Source organism: Neolamprologus brichardi, chromosome 15 (assembly GCF_056152115.1).
Source record: "Neolamprologus brichardi isolate AB-2024 chromosome 15, ASM5615211v1, whole genome shotgun sequence".
Classification (NCBI taxonomy): domain Eukaryota; kingdom Metazoa; phylum Chordata; class Actinopteri; order Cichliformes; family Cichlidae; genus Neolamprologus; species Neolamprologus brichardi.
This window is the reverse complement of record NC_142118.1, coordinates 33,420,249-33,446,216: the sequence shown is the minus strand read 5'-3', so window position 1 is coordinate 33,446,216 and position 25,968 is coordinate 33,420,249. Positions and strand designations below refer to the sequence as shown.

Below are 25,968 nucleotides of genomic sequence, written 5' to 3'. Positions count from 1 at the left end.
GAATTTACAAGAATTGCCTAAAACACTAGAATGTTTGCCGTTGTGACCAGATGGTTTTCTCAGAGCTATAACAGGAAACTGCTCAGAAACCCAAGAGCTGAACAAGGAAACCACAGTTTTCAGCTGTTTCTCTTTTCCTGTAATGTTAGATCAGTCAATTTTCTTCTGTTGTCGATCTGCAGGGCCCACAACCCCTGTACAGGAAATTTGTTTTGATTATTAAAAAGTCTGAGTCTTCTGTGCTCAACCATTACAACATTTAACATGATTTCTCTTGTTCAAAAGTATAACAGGGATCAGAGACATAGTTCTTATCTCCTTGGTCCGAGACAAGAATATAAAAGGCTAATGATGGATCACATTTACATACACAAAATCTTGTGTATGTAAATATCCCACTACTCGGGATGAGCAGTTTTAAAGTCTGTCGATGAGACAATGGTTATACTTACACAAAGAGGCCTGTGGATTATCATAATTTTGGAGGAAGTAATCAAATATTTGCAATTCTGCTAAACCTTTCCTGCTGGTTGTGGTTGGAAAGAGGAACATGGGTCCATTATAATACAATAATATAGGCTTATGACTGAAGGAAAATAAATTTGGTCAACATCCTCTAGGAAGCATAAATGTGTGCAGTATATTTTGTTGCATTCTGTATGTTTAATTTGCTGGTAACCAAGAGAAACAGCCACACTACTCTGGGGTAACCAAAATGTATTAAGTTCATCCAACGGTGACGGTCCTTATTAAAAGAAATGCATTACAAGGCGTTTTTTGAACACTATTTGAACCAGTGATTATTCATTTAGACAGCTGGAATGAGCAATATGCTAATTCTCGTGTAATGTGCGTCATAGGTCCTTATGGTGAAAAGTGAATTCTAACGAGAAGTTGCACAAGTTCTGACATCAGTATTTCAGTATTAAAAGTTGTATGGGTTTGTATGTGTGGGGTGACAACAGCCTGGTGACAAACAGTTGATGAGTTTTCTGAAAATCAGGAAATCCTTTTAAACTTCCTGTCTCACACAGACAGACACGCAGCGCAAAAGTCAGAAAAGTAACTCTGTGTTTGTGGCTACAAAGTAACAAAATGAGGACTTCTGATGGTCGCATGTGACGATACACGACCCGACGAGTGATTGCACATATTCCTGTAAGTATAAAAGATATTTTTACATACTTCCTACTAAGAAACATCCACTTCCACTGTATATTGACAAGTATTATGTCACATTATGAAGAATGTGTTTGATCTATGGATTAATCTCTGTCTTTAGCTCTTTATAAATGGCTATTCAAAGAAGCTTTTACAGCATGTCCATATTGTGGGATATTTTTCTATAACAGTGACTCCTTCTTAAGTTGTTATGGTGATCTTTAAAAAAAAACATTCCTAAAATTGATCCTAATATACAGTATTTGAAAGACATTCATGAAAAAGTCAAATAAATGTACTTATTACATCGAAACATAAGTCACATGTTCTCACGTAGTGTTAATTTGGGCTACGGCAAAGCGTGGTAACCAGTTTCACTTGAGGGCGGGAATCCCCGCAAAACTACAATTGACTTTTCAAAAGCTTTCTGAATGCTTTTATATGGATGTGAATACTGAATATGGGGTCTGTCCAGGTTTACATCATATTCGGTATATGATGTTTATCTAGAATGCAGGGTTATGCATATTACTGTATAGCATATGACTTCATCCTATACAAGCAGGAGCCTGCATTAAGGTTTACAAACACAAATTGACATTTAAGGACTTACCTTTAATTAATTTGAGTGCTACTGAAAGGAATAGTTTTCCTGTTAATATTTGGTAAATGTTTCCTGTGAGCTCTCTGTCACAGATCAGTATTTGATCTCTTTTAGCAAAAGTATTAAGCAAAAATTTAAATATGATCAAAAATATTAATTATATTAAAGAGCTTGGTGGAAAAACATACAAAATAATGTTGGTTATTATCAATAATGTAAATCTATGACATAAACCTTACATGATGGTGGTCTAATTTATCTGTGCATATATAATCACGCAATATATTTGCATGTGGACAATATTTTTTCAGCTCCAAGATTATGTTATTTTCTCTTTTTATTTTATTATTCTCTTTTTCATCCTTGCAATTATTTCCCATACAGACATTTCTTGCAGCCCAGAGCAATATTTAAGTTTATTCCCAGCATTTTACAAAACATTAAACATTTTTTGTTATTTTTAAGAAACACCAAAATAACAGGTTCTTGATCCTAACAGAATAGTACACTGTAATTTTATCAAGCATTGTTTACGTAGACCACCAGAGAGTTCACTGCTACAGTAAACTGCAGAGATGGGCAGCGTTACTTGTAACGCAGTAACGTGTTACTGTAATCCGATTACTTTTTTCAAGTAACGAGTAAAGTAAGGGATTACTATTGCAAAAACGGTAATTAGATTACCGTTACTTTCCCGTAGGAACGCTGCGTTACTGCGTTACTAAAACTGTGATTTTTTTGCAAGAATGTCTCATGACAGTGATGTAAGCGAGTGTGACGTTCGTGACAACAGCTGTGTGCAGATCAACAATGGATAATATATCGAGTGCGGGAGAGAGTATGAGCATGCAGCTTTTAAAGCGTGGAAGTACTGACCTTACTTTAAGTTTGATTCCATAAAAAGTGACAAAAACATTAGCGTCCGTTGTGCGTGGGAAGAAAACTTCTTTTTACAGCGAAAAAACCCCTAAACTTCCGAGCAAGCACCGAGTGCGCTGCGACGTAATGGGAAACTCACAGAGAAACTCGCGGATTCTTCCACTGACCGCTGCGGCACACCTGCACCAGGGTAAACCTCCGCCTACGCCACTCCTGCTTTACAGGTGAAAATAGAGCAAAAGGACCGCTAGTCTTTGATTTTATTTATTTTCTGTTGTGTTTTACTTGCATCTATTTGAAAGACTGAGTGTAAACACACACACACAAAAAATTATGTGTTGGAATGTGCAGAAAATAGGTTTAAATATTAAGCAAATTTCTTCCAGTCAGAGAATGTTGCATATAGTTAAATTTTTGCTTGATACATAAAGTTAAAAGATTAAAACTAATAAAACAAGTTTTAATAAGAGACTTTTCCATTTGATTACATTTTGTATGATGGATTGTAGAAAAAGTAGAATTGGGCTGAAAGATCTATCGCTTTATCACCTATTCAGGTTGTAAATTGTGTTTTTAAAAAGTAACTAAGTAACTAAGTAACTAAGTAATTAATTACTTTTGAAAATAAGTAATCAGTAAAGTAATGGGATTACACTTTCGGGGAAGTAATCAGTAATTAGTTACTGATTACTTTTTTCAAGTAACTTGACCAACACTGGTAAACTGCATAAACACTTCACTGAAATTGTCTGGTAAAGCACTATTAGTGTTACAAGCTAAAAAGTTATTTTAAAAAAAGCATCCACTGATCTTGGTAAAGATAACATTAAGAAAAGAGAAGCCAAAGGGTGCAGCACCTCAATAGTGATGCACATGATTCCACAATAAAGTCAGGTGCCATCATAAATCACTCTGCCCCAAGTGTGCACACTGGTTGACATAAGAACCAGTGTTAAAATCACTACCATAATACCATTAATCACCAATAGAAACAAAACAAGCAATGTATTAGAATTAGAAGGACAATTAAGATACTATTAGATAATAATTGGAGCTTAATTGGAATTCAAAAGAGAAAAAAACAGTTAGATTCACAGGTAACATAAGTATAACAAATATAAAAGTATGCTATGTCTTTTGTTGACACAGACGAGGTAGGTACAGGTCTGTTTTGTCAAAAGAAGACCTTTGACATTAATGTATACGTGGGTACTGCCTGATGCATGGCTTTTTGTTACCTCACAGTCTCCCACTAACACACCCATTATTCCTCAGCACTAATGAATCTATGAAGGACCTGACTAATCAAGAAAACAACTTAGGACTACACCCTCCTGTGACTTTCCTCCTAATTTATGTTGTTTAAGGTCACAAATTCCTATACAGTTAGCAAGAAAATCCAGTGGTCTTTGTAAACAGTCTTTCCAACACATCCCAGTCAGCATTTATATACATACATTTGGGAAATAGGATATGAAACATTTCTTTGGTTTTTGTCCAAGATTTTAATTATTAAGTATTTGGGGCTTTTCCAGGCGTCTGAAACCATGTCGTAATGCACCAAGGTACCTTAAAACCCGATTTGAGCCATGACACTGATTCTTATGACACGACGAGTCATAAGCATATACTGTAAACACTACTGTGATACAATAACACCTTGTAACAATAATCTAGTTTTTTTTTCCTGAGTCAAAGGGGTTTCATAGAGCTGAATCACTCCCTTGTCATGTACGTGCTGTGCGAGCAGCCAGATTTGGAACCTACAATGCAGGACTTCAGAAACAGAAAAAAATCCCTCTGAACCTGAACCACACAGCATGTAGGTATGAGGGACGATGCAATAAAGGGAGACTGAGATAATATATGCACACCGAGTAACAAGGGAAAAGGAAACACTGATTACAGGGGAGGAGACAAGAAAAGTTAAACTGAACGTAAGCCTGATGCACACATGGTAAATGGCAAATGGCCTGCATTTGTTTAGCGCTTCACTCAGTCCCTAAGGACCCCAAAGCGCTTTACGCTACATTCAGTCATTCACACACACATTCACACACTGGCAATGGCAAGCTACGTTGTAGCCACAGCTGCCCTGGGGCGCACTGACAGAGGCGAGGCTGCCGGACACTGGCGCCACCGGGCCCTCTGGTTAGTATCTTGCCCAAGGATATTTAGCATGCAGCCAGGAGGCAGCGTGGGATCGAACCACCGATCTTCTGATTAGTGGCTGACCTGCTCTGCCACCTGAGCTACAGCCACATGAAACAAAGGACAAAACACAGATGAGACAAGAACAGACAGGAAACCAAGAACAGACTAAATAAGAAGCTAGACCTGTGAAAAACAATTCAATGAAACAGTTCCTGACTCAATGACTCAGTCAGACATTACTAATCTAAAATGGATGAAGTCAAGCTTTGTGGAAGTCACAAGAACAGAATAACCTTTTATTGTCACTGTACGCGTACAACAAAAAACAGTTGGAAAACAACTCAGTTATTCAGCATTAGTTATTTAACTCTCCATTTTTTTTACACTTATGTCAACACTTCAGCCAATCAAGTCAAAATTGAACCTTCCATGTCAGAACATAAAATGTTCAAGTTATTCCAAGGATTTCTGATTTTCAGTGTAAGTTAATATTAAAAAAGGTCACCTGACTGCCTCTAAATACATTTTCTGATGTTTATCTGTTGGCTTTATTTTCTGAAGTAACCATGGATCTCAGCGAGGAAGAGTCAACTCCTCTGGTGATCAGAGACCGCGGAGGCAGCCAGAGGTCCAGTTCAAGCAATGTTCATAATTTACAAGTCAACTTCTTCCCTGTCAGAAAGGAAGCAACAACATTACAGATCACATCTGGACAAATATCTGCTGAAAATGTCTGCATCCAAGCAGGGAAGAAATGTGGTAAGACTGTAATGCATTATGTATTATGTGAGTCACTAATTTTTGTCAGCTATATTCATTATTGTGAGGCTTTTTTTCCCTCCAGGAATCTTGCCGGTATACCTAAGTCTATTTGGTTTGGCATCTGAAGACCTCTCATTTTGGTATCCTCCTTCTCACATGTTTGACACTGATGAAAACTTAAAAGTCCATTTCAGAGTCAGGTGGGTGTCAAAATGCCTTATTTGATGAGAAAAAATATATATATTTAAGATTCAAATTCAACTTTTCAAATGCTTGTTAATGCGCAGTTTGGCATGTAGACACGGTTAAAACAACTTGCTGAAGTTCAACCCAAACGTCAGAATGGGGAAGAAATGTGATTTAAGTGACTTTGAACACAATATAGCTGTTTGTACCAGACGGAGTATTTATAAAACTGCTCTACTGGGATCTACCCCACACAGTCATTGCTAGTGTTTGCAAAGAATGGTCTGAAAAAGAAATAAATAACCAATGAGTCAAAGTTCTCTGGGTGAAAAGGACTTCTTGATGTCAGAGGTCAGAGAAGAATAGCCAAAGTGCTTTGAGCTGATAGGAAGACAACGATAACTCAAGCAACTGCATTACAACCAAGACACAGAAGAAAATCTCTGAACCGGGTGCCACTCCTGTTAGCTAAGAACAGGAAACTGATGCCACAAGAGCTCACCAAAGTTTGACAACAGAAGATAAAGTGACAGACAGATAAAGTGGCTATTGAATATTCTTTCATTTGATGAATTCTTAGTGCATCAACTCCTTATACTTAGAATGTTGCTATAAATAATTAGAGTTTGGAGTACTAGTTGAAAGGTTTTTAATGGATCCTGATGTAAAGGTTAGTTTTATATGATTTGATATGTAATGGAGTTCTTTTGTGTTTGAAGGTTCTTCTTTGGAAATTGGTTTGGGCAAGAACCAAGATCTTCATACCGCTACAGTTTGACTAGAGACAGAATCAGTCCAGTACTCGACTACAGTGTCATTGACTATCTTTTTGCCCAGGTAAAGTACTAAATAATCATATTATTTTATTATTTTCAAACATATTAAATAAATATTTTAATTAATTAACATAATTAATTTAAATTATGTTATACTTTATGAAATTCGTTATTTTATTTTAATTTTAAGAATTAAGTCGAGACTGATAGAAAGTGATTAGATAAATGTTTTTCTATTTTAAGTACCGATTTCCAGTAAGATGAAATATTTACAATTTCTATTATTGAAAATGGTGCGATTCCATGAGATTCTTCAATTTAATTCATTAGCAAAACTTTAACCAACCATGTACTGTCTTTGTTGCTTTGAGGTGTCTATCAGTTTTCCTTTTTGTAAAACTGATAGATTAATGTACTACTGCACAATGTAACACAAGTTGTGGCCACAAAAAAACTGCATGCTTGTTATACTAGTAGATGTGACTATAATAAGTCCAATTGATTTCTTTTGGTGTTTAGCTTCGAAATGACTTCATTGAAAGTAAGGCAGGCATAGCCCCACCATTGACTCTTCAGGAGGAATGCCTTGGCCTTGCAGTGCTCGACTTGTGGAGAATGGCCAAGGAGCGCAACCAGAGTGTTAGAGAGCTCTGCAAGACTGTCAGGTATTTACAGTTGAGACTGTATCATTGCTTATACAACAATCCATTCCAGTTTGCAGTCATTACACCAAATATTATTCCTCTTTAGCTACAAATCCTGCCTTCCCATGTCACATCGCCATGACATCCAGAAACGAAACCGGCTGGACCGCTACCGAATTAGAAATACCCTCAAGCGTTTCTTAAAGAAGCTCGGCAACTGCTCCGTAGATGAGTGCACCCTGAAACTCAAGTACCTGATTGAGCTGTCTGGCATTGAGCCTTCTGTTGGAACGGAAACCTTCCAAGTGAATTATTCTTCCTCCCATCCAACGTCAGACTTCTCTCTTGTGCGGGTCACAGGGGAAACAGGAATCCAAACCGCTGGAAGTATCAATAACAGCCAGGTAAGATGACTGAAGAAGATCGAGTTTAGTTTGTAGTTGGTTAACTGCTATCATTTTCCTGCTTTAATATCTCTACTATGCTACTAAACAGATCAAAATGCTATTTTGTTGATAGGTTTTGTCAAGAGTTGAGTGGCAGACCTTCTGTGATTTCCAAGAAATCATTGACATCAGTATACAGCGGGTATGCCATGAGCAGGTTCCCCAAGACAGCAGGATGGTGACTATAACACGAAAGGATGACAGCTGCTTGGTAAAAAAACAACATATTTTACACTTAAACCATTGCAATATATATATGTATGTATATGTATATATATATATATATATATATATATATATTGTTCTAGTAACTATTTTACTGTTTGGATGTAAATATGAACAATTTAAAAGCTATTTGCATCAAATTAGTGTCCTCGGGCAACTGTATCCACTTTTGTATTGCTTCTCCAAAGCTCCCTGTTCTGGATGACATTTGGCTTGCTGAGGTGGAAAAGTTGCAAATTTGTACCATCTGGCCAAAACTGGTCATGGCATAACACCAAACCTTTAATCATAGAAGGACCGATGTTGGTGATGTTTGTATGTTGAATAGAATTCTACCCAGACCATCTCTGGTGAAGTTAATGTGTTGGAGTCTTACAATTATCCCCATTCTTTCTGTGATGTCAGGAAAGCTGTTATGTCTATAGGAAGTCAGTTAACGAGTTAGGACAAGTGGTGGACCCAAAAGTGTGAGACATCAAGTTTCCATCACCACTGAAAAATGCTTTTTTCCCCTTCTCATTCTTTTTTCAAGAAGGCTTTCAAATTTTGCTTAGTTGAAATTAATTAATAGAGAGATAGTTGAGAGCACTAGAACTAGAGCATTAGAAAGTCTAACAACGGTGTCCAGGCAACATTTGAGGAGTAACTTGACTGAGCATCATTGTAACACCCCAGACACTGGTTCAACTTTTAATTTGGAAGTATTTTTCTACCATGACTAAGCAAACACTTGGTGGTTATTCAGTGTTGTAATGCTTGCTGACGCTGTCAAACAATGGTCCTTTAACTTAAAACTAAAACTAGAGAAGAGGACAAGAACACAGAGGGCCAAATGCGGCAAGCAGGGTGTGCAGTGAGTAATAAATGTCTGCCTACAAATGGTTCATAGCCAGAGGCCTAACTCCCGTGACTACTGATGGTTCTCAGGATAAATGTTGGCTAGGTTTGATCCATAATGTGATGTGGGAAGTCCATGGTAAGACTCCACGGTACACATAGCATCGGTCAGAACGGGAGTTTGAAAACCTAACTTAGTCCCCTAAGTGGTCCAGTAATGCAACAGGAGACTAACAGGAGAATAACTTTTTTTGTGTGTGACTACTTTCATTACAGGAAGTCAAGTTCCAGAGTCTCAAAAAGGCACTTTCGTTTGTGTCACTTGTTGATGGCTACTTCAGACTGACCACAGACTCAAGCCACTTCTTCTGCCAAGACATTGCTCCGCCAAGTATCCTGGAGGGAATTAAAAACCATTGTCATGGCCCAATAACGTGCGTCAATTTAATCATTACTTAATCAGACGCCAGCTTTTATACACACACACACACACACACACACACACACACACACACACACACACACACACACACACACATATATATAGATATATTCTGATTTGTTTTTATGCTGTTTGAGCAGATCAGAGTTTGCAGTCAACAAATTGAAAAAGTCAGGATACAAAGGTGGTACCTTCCTTCTGCGGCAGAGTCCGAAGAACTATGACAACTTTTTCCTCACTGTTTGTGTTCAGGTACAGATATAGACAAAAACCTTTGTTTAAATGTTTTTTGTCACCCACTTCATGTTAAAGAAGCATCTACTCAATCCGATGTGCAAGAGTGTTTCCCATGGCTTACATTTTGACTTAAGTGTTTGGATTCTTCCTTCTGATCAAAAATCACCCTCTTATTTTTGCAGACTCCACTTGGACTTGATTATAAAGACTGTCTCATTAATAAAAATGAGCACTACAGTCTCTTTGGTGTCCAGAAATCATTTTCCAGCTTGAGAGAGCTTACCAGCCACTATCAACACAATAAGCTCCTGCTGGCTGAAGTACCTGTCAAGTTAACCTGCTGCTGTCCACCCCGACCCAAAGGTATGTTTCCTCAAGCTACAGATTACATTATCTGCCTTGATCGCCAAAAATACAAGGGCAACCACACAGAGAGATGTGACCCTGATACTTCATTTTGGCCATCTAGTTCCTGAAATTCAGCACCATGACTACCAAGAGGCTAAATTAATAAGCTAGCTTATCTAGTTAGCTAGGCGCAGTGAGTAAACACTGTGACAACTGGGATGCTTGTTTTCACTAGTGAAAAAGAGACATAAAAAGTACTTGCCAAAATAAGTTCAGAGCCAACTACCAAGAGTATCCTTTAGTACAACTTCTTTCACAGAGGAGCTGCCACCTGCTGGCCATTAGAAACAGTGCAGATTAATGGCACTTTAAGACTTTGCTGTTAAGAGCAGCAGGTTATGTCCATATTTTTTGACGGGTCTGTTACAGGAAAATCAAAGTGTGATTACATATTTGTATCAACTGCATGCCAATTTTCGCAATAGAGTACATACTGTTCTGATTTTTTTTTAATATGAAATTGTCATATTACAGTTGTCTTATAATCTAAGTTTTATTGTTTCAATTAATCTGTGCATTTCTACTCAAAGCTATCAATTGTATCAGTAGAAACAAATGAACATCCACATGGTTACAATGTGTAACTGTCACATTCAGTATTCTGAACTACATCAAGGATATAGAAAAAAACATTACTAGGACACATGTACTGTCAAATCTACAGTTTTCTGTGCACTCATCAACATTCAATTCTTGTTTGAGGTAATATATGTCTGAAAGATTGAAGATTTTATAACAAATATTATGTTTTCTGCTGTTTTTAAAGAGCTCACAAATTTGATCATCATACGCAACTGCAGCTCTGTAGAAGCTCCAGGCTCTCCAACAACCGAAAGGAACAAATTCAGTCACATCCAGTTTCATATGATCAAATATGAGGACCTGAGCTGCGTAAGTTGATCTGCATGTTGTGCCAATCAGGCCAGTTGGTACCTCTGATGACTGTCAGTACAAAACGTCTTCTATTTGTTTTCTTCTTTTTCCATCTACTCCTTTTTTAGTGAAAGCAGAGCAGGAGCATTAATGAAAAATATACCTTTATCCTAACATAACAGGCATTTCTTGCTTGCTAGCTTTGGACGAGAAGTGGTGCATACCTATAGTGGTGAACTCATTTTTTAAACAGTAAACGGCAAGTATTTATAAACTATCTGCATCATTAAATTTCTATTGAAAAATTAATGTTAACTCAGAGGTAGGCAACAGCAGCCCTCTTCCCCCAGCTGCTATCCTTCATTTTGGATTTATTTTCCTGCATTGTTCTATTGGGGTAGCTCTTCAGCCCCATGTAGAGAGAGGGATTCTGGGAATCCAAACAATGCTATGGCTATGATGTCAACCACATCTCCAGTGGTTCCTCCTGCACCTTTCACAAACAAACTAGATGAACATGGATATGGAATAGTTGTTGGTTACTTTTCTTTGAATTGTAATTTTTAATTGTTTATTACCTTAACTCATTCCTTTCTGACATGAGCAGTACCTGTATTACAGCTTCCATGTGTTTTTGATATTTCATAACTGCAACAAGATTTGCAAAGACTTGCATAGCACCTATGTACCCTGTGAAACTGTCCTGAATTTAGATATCTATCTATAGAGAGAGAAAGCATGTGATAGGGTGCCAAAAGAGTAATTGTGATAGTGCACAAGGAAGTCAGAAATATGTAAGGATGGTGTAATAGGACTGTGAGACAGTGGTGAAGTGTGCAGTTATGATAGATGAACCCAGGTGATAGATGGGTTCATGGTGAGGGTGAGATTATATAAGGGATCGGCTCAGACCCCCTTATTGTTTGCTATGGTGATATACAGCTTGACAGATGAGATCAGGCAGGAGTCTCTATAAATTATGATGTTTGCAGATGATATTGTGATCTGTAGTGAGAGTGGGGAGAGGTGGAAAAGAGTCTGGAGACATTGGGGTGTGCAATGGAGAGAAGAGGAATGAAAGTCAGTAGAAGTAAGACAGAATACATGTGTGTGAATGAGAACAGGGTAGGTGTAACAGTGAAGCTCTGAGGAGCAGAGGTAGTGACGCTAGAAGAGTTTCAATACAGACAGTGGCACGGACATAAGACAGGACGTGGAGCTAAAGATTTCTGCTTGGAGTGACCAAGATGGATAAAATTAGAAACTGGTATTTTAGAAGGACAACTCAGGTTTAGATGGTTTGGGCATCAGAGGAGAGATCGTTGCTATATTGGACAAATTATGTTGAAATGGAGCTGCCAGGCAGGTGGAAAAGAGGAAGACCTCAGAGGAGGCTCATGGATGTAGTGAAGGAGGACATGAAGAGGGTTGGCGTGACAGAAGAGGATGCTGAGGATACGGTTAAATAAAAGCAGATGATTTGCTGTAGTGACCCTTAAGAAGCTGAATGAAGAACAAGAGCTGGCACCCTTTATTGTGATTGTCTGCCCCTGCTTCTTCTACAACTGCTCATACCTCCATTACAGCTACAGTTGTGTCTCTTTATATGAATAACGCTGTGGCACTAACAAATACTGCTAATGCTGCTACTGTGACGCTATAGCCACGGTAATCTAAAAAGAATCGCTGAGCTATAATGTTGTTTATGATGGATACTTTCCCGATCAGGACGAAAGCCTCGGAAAGGGCTCTTTCACTCGAATCTTTAAAGGCAAAAAAATCGACATTCATGACGGGGAGAAACGTGTGACCGAAGTTCTGCTGAAAGAGCTCGATGCGACTCACAAGAACTGCTGGGAGGTGACTTTATACATACCTAAGTATTTTTTTTTAAATGTATTTGTTTCTTATGATTAACACATGCTTTTTGACCATTTCAGTCATTCTTTGAAGCTGCCAGCCTGATGAGTCAGATTGCACACAGACACCTGCTCCTTGTATACGGTGTTAGTGTTCACGGAGCAAAGAGTGAGTTAAAACTAAGTTCCATGATCGCATTGACTGTTTTTGTTGTTTTGTGTATTGCTGTTTGCTAGTAAGCCCGGTAAAGCTGAATGTTGTGTTGCTGAATGTTGTGCAATCAGTGTTTCGACTGACACAAGTAGTTGACAGTTTTTTGGTTAACTTTGTCTCATCATGTGGCCCTAGCTCAGGCGCTGCTCTGCGAGTGAGCGCTCTGTGTTTTGGTTTGAAGTACAGCTGTTGAAACAAACCTTGTTGTGCCTTTCAGACATCATGGTGCAGGAGTATGTCAAGTACGGGGCCCTTGACCTTTACTTGAAAAGGGGGAGATCTGTATCAGTGAGCTGGAAACTTGACGTAGCCAAACAGCTCGCATCAGCCCTCAACTTCCTGGTAAGGAAGATTTACCGATGTGGAAATGAGAAGAAGGCAGCCTAGAGCAGGCCTGACTGTAGATTGCATGATGTGCAAATAAATGTTATTTAAAATGTCATGTTTTACCAGGTATTTTAAAATACATAACTGCTGTGAACAGTAGAATTAATGCAAAGGATGAAGTGTTTCCTAATAACACTAAACAAGCAAACAGGTATTTTTCTGTCCTGCTTACTTTGAAATGTAGTTGCTAAAATCACATGTAACCCTCGTACAGGAAGAGAAGAACATTGTTCATGGAAATATCTGTGCCAAAAATCTGCTGCTGGCCAGAGAAGGTGACCCCTCTCAGGGGAGCTCTCCTTTCATTAAGCTGAGTGATCCGGGCATCAGTATGGCCATGGTGGGCAAAGATGGTAAAGCCTTTTTTTTTTAATTTAAATTGACTGATTATTTACTGTAATGTATGTATCAGCATTTTTTATGCAATGGTAACCAATTCTAGCTTTATTCATTTTATTTTATACACATTAACATGCCTTACAAAATAAAGGATACTTTTAGCTGCTAACTTATAGCCAAACAAACAAATAGACGAAGAAACTTAATTAATAGAGTTGTCGTTTCTCCAGTCATTCTGGACAGGATCCCCTGGGTGGCCCCCGAGGTGTTGGACGCTCCAGAAAAACTGACCCTTGAGTGTGATAAATGGAGCTTTGGCGCCACAGTGTGGGAAATCTTTAACAATGGAAACTCCCTGCTACGAGGCTGGAACCTAGATCAGGTAGATCATCGTATTCCCTGATCTGCAGTTTGTGGTTTTGGAAGGCTTTAAACACTCTAAACTTTTTAGCTGTCTGGGTCAGTGTTACATGATCACTCAAAGCTCATTGCTGTTATGCAACAATTGCAGAAAATGCCTAAACTAGAGGACTCTGTGTGTGAGTTGTAGCTCTGGTTTTGGTTTATAAAGTTCAGCATGCAGAAAAACAGATGCAGTTCAGAATATTATATTAACTTTTCAATTTGATGTAAATAAAATGCAACACTGTGAAAAGACTACTGAGAATACTGTGTAGATTACATGAAAATTGCACTTCCTTTTCTGTGAATTTTCAGTCGTTAGAAAAATAGTTGTACAAACATTAAATGGTGCTATGTGGTGCTAAATGTGTTGTGGTTTTTTTTGTTTTGTTTTTTTTTGCAGAAGAAGCAGTTTTATGAGAGTTTCCAGCAGCTGCCTCCCTCTCAGTGGACAGAGCTAGCAGATCTGATCAGTCAGTGTATGGACTACCAGGCAGACTTCAGACCTTCATGTCGCAGTATTATCCGTCAACTCAACAGTCTCATCACTTCAGGTAAAGATGCGTATCATACTGTTCTGGTAATCAGCTGACACATACATGTTAAATTTGTCCTTTAAAACATAAATTAATTAGATAAATAAAATTAATTCAGTTAATACCAGAATACTTTGACTAACTTTTTGTATCGGATATAATCCTTAGAAAAGCAGACATAGATAACAAATGATGGTGTTTTATGAAATGTAAATAAAAACAGAATCCATGATTTGCAAATCTTATAAACCCATATTTTATTCAGAATAGAACATAGAAAACATAACTGATGTTTAAAGTGAGACACTGTATTACTTCATGAAAGATATGAGCTGATTTAGAGTTTGATGGCAGCCAAAAATCTCAAACATTTTGGAATGCAAGTGACAAAAGTCAGCGCTAATAAAGAAGAGCATCCTAAAGAGGTAACGTTTCTCTGAAGTAAAGATGGGCGAAGGTTCACCAATTCTGCAAAAAAATACCTCTACAAATTATGGGTCAATTTCAGAATAATGTTCCTCAATATAGAATTGCAAAGACTTTGAATATGTCATCATATGAGAAGTTTCAGAGAATCTGGAGAAATCTCTGTGTGCAAGTGACAAGGCCTAAAATGAATATTGGATGCCAATGATCATGTGGTACTGCATAAGAACAGGCATCATTCTTTCATTGAAATAACTGCACGGGCTCAGGGACATCTCCAGAAATCGCTGTGTGTAAAACACAATTAACTCTGTCATGCAACTCTATAAAAAAGAAAGTCATACGTGAACATGACCCCGGATCATCGTCTTCTCTGGATCAGAGATCATTTAAAACAGACTTTGAAATTCTTTTTCGCAAAACACGCGCACCCTAACCTTTGGACTAAAGAGGAGAGGGACCGGTTCACACACATGCACATATGTTCAGTGTGAACATTCTGATGAGTTCTATAAAGAGCAAGTATGAATCATTTAAAGCAACAAGAACACACAGGTGTATTCAGTCCAGATAACACAGTGGTTCCCAAACTTTTTTTGCTAGGCCCCCCTTTGTTTTACAAGAAAAATGTTCGTCCCCCCCACTATTACACTACGTCCACACCTACACGGGTATTTTTGAAAACGCAGCTGTTTCTATGCGTTTGGGCCTTTCGTCCGCACATAAACAGCGTTTCAAATCACCAAAAATGGAGATTTTTTAAAAACTCCTTTTTTGCGTTTACGTGTGGACGAGCAATACAGAGTTTGTCCTGCAACGTCAAAGGTATGTGCCTTTTTTCACGTCACGCTGTGCACACATTATTGTTTACATAAGATAAGATAAGATAAGAATTGCAGAATGGCAGATAGATTAACAGTATTTTGTCCCTGATTATCTTCAGTTTTTACACGCTTACATACACACGCAGTTACTGTCCCTCCATTTAGAAAGGCAGAGGCGTCACGGTGTGATTATTTTACGTGTAGTTGTTTTGTTCCTGTGTAATAATATTCAATATTGCTATCAATACATTTTTCAAAAATGTCTCTCTGTGCAAAATGGGTTCAAAAACATAAACAGCTGTGGGATACTGTTTGTCTGTGATTTGAACCGGGGGAACAAATTGTGGCAGGATCAGCCTGATATTATTTCTATCCCGCTGTAACTTTACTGTATAAAGAGCTAACATCTCCGAAATGTCAGGAGTAGTTACTCATTACAACAAGTGTTTGTGAACTAAGAATCAAGAATGTGGGATACTGTTTGTCAGTGATTTGGAGAGCCCAGCGCTGCTCCCGACGCAGGGAAAACCAATTCTGCAGGGAAGACCTACCTCGGCACTTGTGCAGGTGAAACCAAAGGGAAAATTTGCTTCACCATATTTTCTAGTCTTTGGCTTAGAATGAAGTTGGTTTGGAAACATATTCAGCGATGCTTCATCTCCTGCCTTGCGTTTGTGTGGGCGCTCCGTCAAAAACCTGTCCATTATGCTAGCAGTGTCCAAGTGTTTTTTGTGGGGGTTTTTTTCCTTTTCATACCACACTTTGGGAAGCTCTGAGATAACACAATATAAGTAAGTGCATTTCAAAAAATGCTCTAATATACAGTAGTACAGTGAACCTTTTAAATGTAAATGATAAAATAGCAAAGAGAAATCTTTTTTTGTCCTTGTGTTTGTGTGTCTGTGCGATTCGTCCAGGGGTAGCTGTTAAACAGACTACTGTTGCTACCAATAGCTGTTTTCCAAATGGATGATTTTTTAGGTATTACGCTGAGATTGACTGAAGTGAAAATGCTACTGATTGCTAATTTTGCCTTGTTTTTTGCCAGACTATGTGATACTTCACGCTACCGAACCTGTCACACAGAGCCCCGTGTGCAGATCTTACAGCCACCCTCAGCACGACCAGACATTGTTTGAGGAGAGATACTTGCGCTACATCTCCCCTCTGGGAAAAGTAAGTGTGAAGCGACATATAATGGACAGAAGCTTTAAACTAAATAAATATGTCAAGCTGATGTTATGCTACACAAGCAGGACCTACTATTTGTGCTTATTCTTTATCTGTCTCTTTCATGCATCTACTTTAACTTCAGTTTTTATCTGTGACTTAACACATTTGCAGGGGAACTTTGGCAGCGTGGAGCTTTGCCGTTATGACCCGCTGGGTGATAACACTGGTGAGCTGGTGGCTGTGAAGAAGCTGCAGTCCAACAAGCAGTCAAACCTGGAGGACTTCCAAAAGGAGGTCAACACCCTCCACGTCTTACACTGCGACTACATCGTCAAATACAAGGGAGTCTGCTACAGCATGGGTAAAAAAAAACCCCCAAACAATAATAAAATGATCTGCCCCCTGCTTAGACTGTAAAACTCTTAGCTCTCCCTTTCCTGTTTTATAAATGTGTTAATGTGAACTCATTAAGGATTGCTGTGCCACTTCAAAAACATGTTTAAGGTGACTTGTATGACTTTTTTGTAAAAGGTGTAGATGTAAGTGAACCAAGCAAAAGAGCTCGTTGCACTTACCAATTTCCTCTTAAAGCATGAAACTCACACGTCTCTGTGTTTCAGTGACAAAGATTTGAAAGGACATTATCTGATGAACAACGTCATGGCTTGTCTGTTCACAGGTCGCCTCAGCATGAGTCTAGTGATGGAGTACCTGCCCTATGGCAGCCTTATTGGCTACTTAGAGAAGAACAAACACAACGTCAACACCAGGCGGATGTTACTATTTGCTTCTCAGATTTGTAAGGTGCGTGAGCTTGCAAAATGTTAAAAATATGACCTCTGTTATATGGACAGGAATTAATTGCTTTCCCACACAATCATAAATGAGTATCGACTGCACATTCTATGACTTGAAAGTCTTTTGCTTTAACGTGTGCTTGACCAGCTGCTTTTGATAAAGATGATAAACATGTCTTCCCAAGCAAGTGTAAACCAGCAGGATTTAAAGCTGCCTGTGATGCAGCAGGATTACAGATCTGATTGGGCAGGATCTGAAAATTGATGCGACATATGTGAGGCCATTCCTGAACCAGTGCTCACGTTTTACTAAATACACAAGAAAACAATGGTAAATGGCCTGTATTTGTATAGCGCTTTACTAGTCCCTAAGGACCCCAAAGCACTTTACACGTTCAGTCATCCACCCATTCACACACTGGTGATGGCAAACTACATTGTAGCCACAGCTACCCTGGGGTGCACTGACAGAGGCGAGGCTGCCGGACACTGGCGCCTCCGGGCCCTCTGACCACCACCAGTAGGCAACGGGTGAAGTGTCTTGCCCAAGGACACAACGACCGAAACTGTCCAAGCCGGGGCTCGAACCGGCAACCTTCCAATTACAAGGCGAACTCCCAACTCTTGAGCCACGATTGCCCCAAACAAGTCGTAAGATGTTATAGAATGGATGTTTCATTGCTGTTTAATTTACATCAAAGACGTCTAAAATACTTTTGTATGTGTGTGTGGACAAGGCCACGGGACTTTGGGGGGTTGCAGCACACCGTGTTACAAAAGGCAGACATCCCCTGCCAAATGCACAAAAATAGAAAAATAAAGGCGCTCAAACACTTCAAATACCAAATTGTTCTGATTTTTTCTTTAAATAAGCCAAGTATTGTGGTCAAATAATCTTACATAGTACTCACCAGTCACTATAAATGGTGCATTTTTCAAAATGAGCTGCGAGCACATACGTATCCCAATAACAAGAAAACATGATTTTTTATTTTAATGCTAGCTACCAGCTAATAAAAAGAGCACAAATTGATGGGTAGATAAAACCTTTCGGCCTCATCTGAGTGATCATTCTCACAAATGTCCTCATACATTTTGAACACTTTGGATATTGTTGCCCCTCATCGTGATTGGTCAAACATCTGAGCGTGCAGTCATATTATTCCAACAGCAGATGGAGGCTCTTTGGCTTATTGCTAGCTGTAGCAGTTAGACATTAGTATTAAACAGTAATTTTACTCTACCTTTGTTGCAAAAGGGAACTGAGTTACCCCATGTATATTTTCTACATACAAATAATAAATATATTTAGGTAAAACGCTCATATTTGGATGTAAGCTTATTAAGCTTATTGCACATGTGGCAGTCACAAGACTCAAGTCATAAAGATTTTACTCACCTGTTTGTGCACCTGACGTGTGTGTGTGTGTGTGTGTGTGTGTGTGTGTGTGTGTGTGTGTGTGTGTGTGTGTGTGTAATGCAGAATATTTCTCTCTGCTGTGTGGACCGGTTCAGTTTTGGCAGTTTATTCTTATCTGCTGTGTAACGATGACGCACGTTTTAGAGTTGTATTAGAAGGTGATAAGAAGAATTAATAGCTAAAAATATTTACCTTCTAATACCACATAGCTTATTATATTTCCCCCACAGACACACACAAATACATAGACTTTCCACAGTTCTACGTGTTGCAAATCTTAAAAAAAAAAAAAAAACTTAAAACACAGAGGGAGATTGACAGAGCTAAAAATAAAAGTGTCTTTCGTTTGTTTCTAATCCTGTCAGGGAATGGAGTACCTGCAGAGCCTGCGTTATGTGCACCGAGACCTTGCAGCCCGAAATATCCTTGTAGCCAGTGAGACGCTGGTAAAAATCGCTGATTTTGGGCTGACCAAGGTCATTCCACATAATAAGGACTACTACCGTGTCACCCAACCAGGAGAGAGCCCCATCTTCTGGTAGATTTCCACTAGTTTCACCAATAAAAATCTAATAACTGCTTTTCAATGAATCAGCTACTTTCTTGTGTCGATGGTGTGGTTACTAGCTGTAAATACTTCCTAATATGACTAAATGAAAGACACGAATAAAACCAAACATGAGACGGTGCTTATTTTTTAAAAGAAATGCTTCTCAGAAAAGAATATGTAATGTTGAAAAGTGAAGCATAAGCTATGAGATAGATTTCCTCTGCTTGAAGATCACAGTTGCCCCATTACTCAGGATTATTTTGTGCTCTAATGGTCATGCATTTACTGCAGGTATGCCCCAGAGTCCATCACTGAGTCCAGATTCTCCCAAAAATCAGATGTCTGGAGTTTCGGGGTTGTTCTTCATGAAATCTTCTCTTACTGTGATATAAGTTTCAATCCAAAAAGAGTAAGAAAATGTACTATTGTTTCAAATGTGTCTGGAAAATGCTTCAGCTTAAATATAGATTCCCATGGCTTACTGTTTTGTTTCAGCTTTATATGCAGGAGATTGGGCACAACGTGCTGGGTACATCCATTTCAGTGCATCTGGCAAATCTACTGAAAGGTAACTGGAGGTTACCACCACCTTTAAACTGCCCGCCCAAGGTACGTTTGCTCTGTGCGGTCGAAACTGTAGTTTTTTCTGAATACTTTTTGATCTTTGCTATTGTAAGTCAATCAGACCTTTGGAGAAACGGCTTTCTTATCTGTCTTACATCAGCAATAAAGTAATTTCCCTTCTATCCTTTTATTCCACAATGTTTATCCTTGCTCATATTACTTTCATTGTAATGCCAGGTGTACCTTTTGATGAGGCAGTGCTGGGCACATGACTTTGATGAGCGTCCATGTTTCTCCAACCTTGGAAACCAAATTGAAACTATGATCCAGGATGAAAGAGAGAACTCTAAAGGCTGACAAGGATACAAGATACTTACTCTTTGTTCAAAAGGAAATCAAGTTTAAATGAGTACATGTTCAAGCTCTCGGGAGTGAACATCCAATTATGGGAGTATGTGCAGGCTGACTTATTTATGATAGATCTCAGGGTACACTGGTTCTGATAAGCTCTACTTAGGCTCTTTTAAGTTGATATCACAGCAAAGCCTAGGTTATTATATTTTTATATTTTATATTTTTTCAGCAGCTTGAGCAAGAACAGTTTTCAATCTGAACTTTTTGCAGAGATTTAATGGTTTGTAGAGACTGCTAGTTTTTTTTTTTTTTTTGGCGGGGGGGGGGGGGGGGGGGGGGGGTTGTAAGTGTTTCGTAGCTCAGTAATATTCATAATCCTAACAGTAGTGTTTAAACCCAACCTAGGCTCACAACGTCTTAAAAGTAGATGAAAAATATATGTTACCTGGATGTAACTTTAGTTCTCTGTGTTCATGCGTTGATCGCACTTATGAAAGATGCAGCAAAGCATAAATAAAGCTCTTTTTCTAAATTAAAATGTGTTTTTTGAGATGAGTGGGAGAAAGACAAGCTGGACAAGCTTATATAAAGCTAATAAGTTTATGTGGTAAAAAAAAAAAAAAATGTATGTATGTATTAGAGATGGACCGATCCGATATTACGTATCGGTATCAGTCCGATACTGACGTAAATTACTGGATTGGATATCGGAGAGAAATGAAAAATGTAATCCGATCCATTAAATATCAAAAAAAGCACCTCACAGAACTTGCGACACGGCGTAACTCGGCTCATAACCGTAGCACGTCGGAGCAGTATGCGTCGCGTGATAGAGCTGCTGTGTGTATTTGTAGCCTCGCTACCAATCCAGTATTTCATCTCCGAGGACGTTTTCCCAGAGAGAAGTAAAGCAAGTGTGTAAGTTCATCTCTGAATGTTTATAAAGCATTCCAGCGTTAAGCTTAACAACGGATATATGGAGCAACTGCCTCTCTCTCTCCCTCTGCTCATAGCTGGACTGGCCATTGGTCATACTGGGCATTTGCCCGGTGGGCCGATGGCGATTTTTCGTTTTTATGGGCCGATAATTTTTTTTTCATTCTGGTAACGGTATAAATAATGAAAGTTGGTGGATTGGTCAGATGCTGGCCGGTGTGTAAAAATAACTCAGTTGTTTGGTGGTGGCTATCGCGGAGCTTCCACAGATTCAGTAACATTAGCAAGTGGTGGAGGTCAGCAGGTGGATGAGAGAAAGGGGAGGCAGGAGAAGGAGAGACCTGAGGCGGCCGCCGGTCCGAGTGTCAGGTGAACTGAACTTCAGGTAAGAAGTTATGACCTGCAGTCTATCTGGGTCAGATATAAACCAAGTTTAGGTGGAGTTTATTTTCGTTGTGCTGACTTTTTACAATACTGCGTACTACCTAGCATGATAGAGTTTCTATACAGCTGGGTGGGTGCTATGATGTTACTGATGGTGAACTTTATTTTATTTATAAGGTTCGTTAGTAGAGTTGCCAACTGTTCCGTAAAAAGACGGAATCGTCCCACATTCAGAGAAAATATTACGTCTTTCGTATTGAGCTGAAAAGGAGCCTAGTTTGTCCCGTACTTCAGCTAGAATGGAAAAAGACACAAAGCTGGAGTTATTCTGTCTTTATGCTGTCAGCTGCCTCTTCTTCGCTCATTCTTCCCCCTCCCTCTCCTGTTTCTACTTCAATGAACATGATCATGAAACTGATCAATGATCTGCTGATCGGCTTTTCTCTCTTGTTTATTTATCGCCCACTTTGCGCCAGAAAGAGGAAACCAACGGATGTCGTGTTAAACAACAGCTGCACGTTTAAGCTTGATCAGCTGTTGTTAGAATTTATTTAATATTAATTTCAAGTATCAGCTGATGTTTGCTGGAGCCACAGCTGTAAAAGCTGCTGGTCATGATATCGGTTTGGATATGTGGTGAGAGGGAAACATGAAGATGAAACCAGGAGATGTCCTTACTGAATCATCAGAGCTGAACAGGTGATGGACAAACAGGTTTACCTTTTAGGTGACATGAATGAGTTAAAGGGAAGTTATGAACTGTTTCTGAGAGACAAATAACACCAGGATCCTTTTTTACGCTGACAGCTGGTAACTGTGCAGGGGCGGGACTAGCAAAGTTTTGCCAGGGGGCCAGGTAGGGCATTAACAGGGAAAGGGGGCACAAAGAAATACGTTCTTATTCTCATTTAAAATGTCTCGCTTTTATTAAATAATTATCTGAAGATTACAACCAAAGTTTTTATCTGACGTAAAATGTATAGAAATCATACATATACCAACAAGACAGTGTACATCACTTTCACAACAGCGTCTGTTTTCATTCAAAGGCTTTATGGCTTTTCCTATAATACCTGGGGGGCCGGTCTCTAGTCAAAATGCCCGGGCCAAGTTTTTGTCCCAGTTCAGCCCTGCCTCTGCTGCTGCTACTTCAATCATGAAACTGATCAATGATCAGCTGATCGGCTTTTCTGTCGTGAGTCCGTCTCTCTTCTTTGTTTTTGGCCCACTTTGCACCAGAAAAAGGAAACCAGCGGCTGAACAACAGCAGCACGTTTAAGCTTGATAAGCTGTTGTTAGAATTTATTTACTTTCTACACCAGGATCGTTTTCTACGTAGCTGACGGCTGGTAACTGTGCAGGGGCGGATCTAGCAAAGTTTAGCCAGGGGGGCCGATAGGGCATTAACAGGGAAAAGGGGGGCACAAAGACATACTTTTCTTTCTTATTCTCATTTAAAATGTGTTGCTTTTAATAAATAATTATCTGAATCTTACACCCAAAGAAGTCAATTACTGTATATAGTAACTATTAAGTCTAAAATACCCTAGTAAGCTACAGTACTTTTTCCTTTGGGAAGATACCATCTGTGCAGTCTGCAATTCTGTTGAAGAAAGATGTTGAATCTACTTAATTACTCTTGAAAAATAATTGATTTCTGTGCATTTGTTTTCATACTGCATCAAATTACAGTTTTTTCTGAATGCTTAAACCCTAACTGTGATTCTTATAGCACAATTCCTAAAACTATTAATACTTATAGCAAAACCACTCACTGAGTTTGCAAATCTAAAAGCACAAACACTGCTTTGCACTCAGTTTGCAATTTTGTAACACACACTTTGCAAAACTGTAGGCACAATTCACTGCACAACACTCTTTTTGCAGAACTTTAAACACAACTCACTGCTTACACTCAATTACCAAATTTCCAACACACTCCTAGCAAAATTATACACATGTATGGCTATCATTAACACTATTTTGCCAACTGTCTGGCACACTTTCACTTGTGAAAACTTTTTTAGATAATTAGTTCACTTTGCAATCAGCCTAAGCACTATAATACAGGTAAGCTCTGTGTGTGGAGTACAATGGAGGGAGCAGGAAGAGTGAGAAGTAGAGGAGGCCGAGGAAGAGGACGTGGAGGTGAAGAAGTAGGATGAAGAGGACGACAAGGACAAGGAGGAGCAAGAGGAGGATGAGAAGGGGGGAGAGGAGGACGAGGAGGGGGGAGAGGAAGGGTAAGAAGAGTAAGAAATAGAATTGCTGATGACATCAGAGCTACAATAGTGGACCATGTAATCAACCGTGGAATGACCCTGAGGGAAGCTGGCCAACGGGTTCAGCCTAACTCGAGCCACTACTCTGTAGCAAGCATCATAAGGACATTTTGAAATGAGAATCAGTTAGTACAGTCACTTTGCACTAAGATTTGTAGCACAACAATACCATAGATGTAAAAATACTGAAATTGTTACTTTACAGAATTGCTAGACGACCAGATGCTGGGGGCAGAGGAAGCATGTTCACTGCAGAACAAGAAACCCATATAGTCAATATGGCGATTGCAAATAATCCTATACTTGGAAATAAACACTTATGTTTGTTTTGATGTGTGTGAATAATAGTACTTGAAGTTAACTGACATAGCCTACCTTGTGCACAGAGAAAGCAAAAGCCAGATGTGTTTTTTATTCATACCATCAGTGTGCAGTTAGCGCATTGTGTGCTTAGTAGATGATGGCTTGTGTGTACTGTTTGATACGGAAACACCATTTTTACGAAGGTGTGAAGAGTTAATCTAGCTGTGTTCGCTTTTGCAAGAGAACTACAATGTTTTGATAATTGGGTGACAGGTTTTCTTATTTGTGTGTAGAGTTTTGCAAAAATAGCCAATAGTTACAAAAAATGTGCTTAAGCAATCAGAAAAAACTGTAAAGTTGATTATTTTGATTAAGCATCATGAGGTGGGGGGTGGTTCCCTTTTTTTTTTTTTTTTGCTGGGAGTTTTAGAACCCTATTAGTTAGGTTGCTTACTCTTTAAAATACCAGAATAGGGAGGATGGAGTAGGTTTAAGTTTTTTAGATTCATCAGTTTTGCTGAACTATTAAATATTTTGGGTGCAGTGTATTTTTTGCATACACATATTTTTTCCTTAACTTGAGTATGAACTTATACAAAAAGCAGCAAGATATTAAGAAAACAGTTTTATTGATTAAAAAACACACTATATCGGATTCATATCGGTATCGGCCGATATCCAAATTTATGATATCGGTATCGGTATCGGACATAAAAAAGTGGTATCGTGCCATCTCTAGTATGTATTAAGTATTATTTCAGAATAATTTGCACTTTTTTCTTTTGCCAGTGACTGAAGGGGAATGTAAGGTTGAAAAGCAGCTTGTTTAAGTTTTAGCTTTGTCTGAACGGGTTTGAAATATTACAGAAACTTAAGTTTAAAAATGTGTTTTTTAATGCAATATTGTATTTTCTTCAATGTACACTGTAATACACTGTGTTTTGCATTCCTGACTTGTATGAAATTCTTAAAGCTTATAGTCCAGTTACACACAGTGGTAGAAATAAAGTAAGTATATTTACATATAAGTATATTAATATAATTCAGAATTTCAAGGCATGCTTGTTTTTTTTCAGTATTTTGATTTTATCTTAATTTCACCCCAATACATTTATGACTGACTGATATAATGGTTAACCCAATACATTCAAACCAGTTTGACATGGGTCGACTTACACAGATGTCAGCTGTTAGACATTATTCTTAAAAGTGACTCTCTCTTTAAAACTTGTATTATTATATTCGTATTAGAAATAAACCACAACAAAGACTAGAGAGAAGTACCAAAAAGTACATACAAATTGTTTTTCACAGTGTTCTCCCTCTCTCTCATTACCTTTGACCCCATAGTTTTATCTTACCAAGCCTTTGACAGAATAATAGTGGGTAATAATTCTTCTGTGCTGTTACCATAATTGTGATAAAACTACATTTACTTATGTGTGAAAGCGCTATACAAATGCAGGCCATTTACTTGCATCGAAATGCTACTTAAAATGTCTTTGAAGTTTTCACTTAAGTAATTAAGTTTCACATACACACACACATATATACACACACACACACACACACATACATATACAT

The 25,968-nt window shown here is 38.6% G+C and overlaps 1 protein-coding gene across 1 annotated transcript; it reads left to right on the top strand.

Moving 5' to 3' along the window:
• Window positions 1-1,059: 1,059 nt before the first annotated feature.
• jak3 (Janus kinase 3 (a protein tyrosine kinase, leukocyte)) lies at window positions 1,060-20,794 on the top strand. Its single transcript, XM_006792010.3, has 24 exons — window positions 1,060-1,158; window positions 5,360-5,557; window positions 5,643-5,760; window positions 6,466-6,583; window positions 7,042-7,187; window positions 7,273-7,570; window positions 7,686-7,823; window positions 8,951-9,108; window positions 9,257-9,368; window positions 9,536-9,716; window positions 10,528-10,652; window positions 12,363-12,494; window positions 12,575-12,662; window positions 12,925-13,049; window positions 13,309-13,447; window positions 13,664-13,815; window positions 14,239-14,389; window positions 16,670-16,797; window positions 16,966-17,155; window positions 17,474-17,598; window positions 19,377-19,549; window positions 19,853-19,970; window positions 20,057-20,170; window positions 20,363-20,794. Exons 2-24 carry the CDS (start codon window positions 5,365-5,367, stop codon window positions 20,480-20,482), a joined length of 3,342 nt encoding a protein of 1,113 aa, XP_006792073.2. The 5' UTR covers window positions 1,060-1,158; window positions 5,360-5,364; the 3' UTR covers window positions 20,483-20,794.
• The last annotated feature ends 5,174 nt before the right edge of the window (window positions 20,795-25,968 follow it).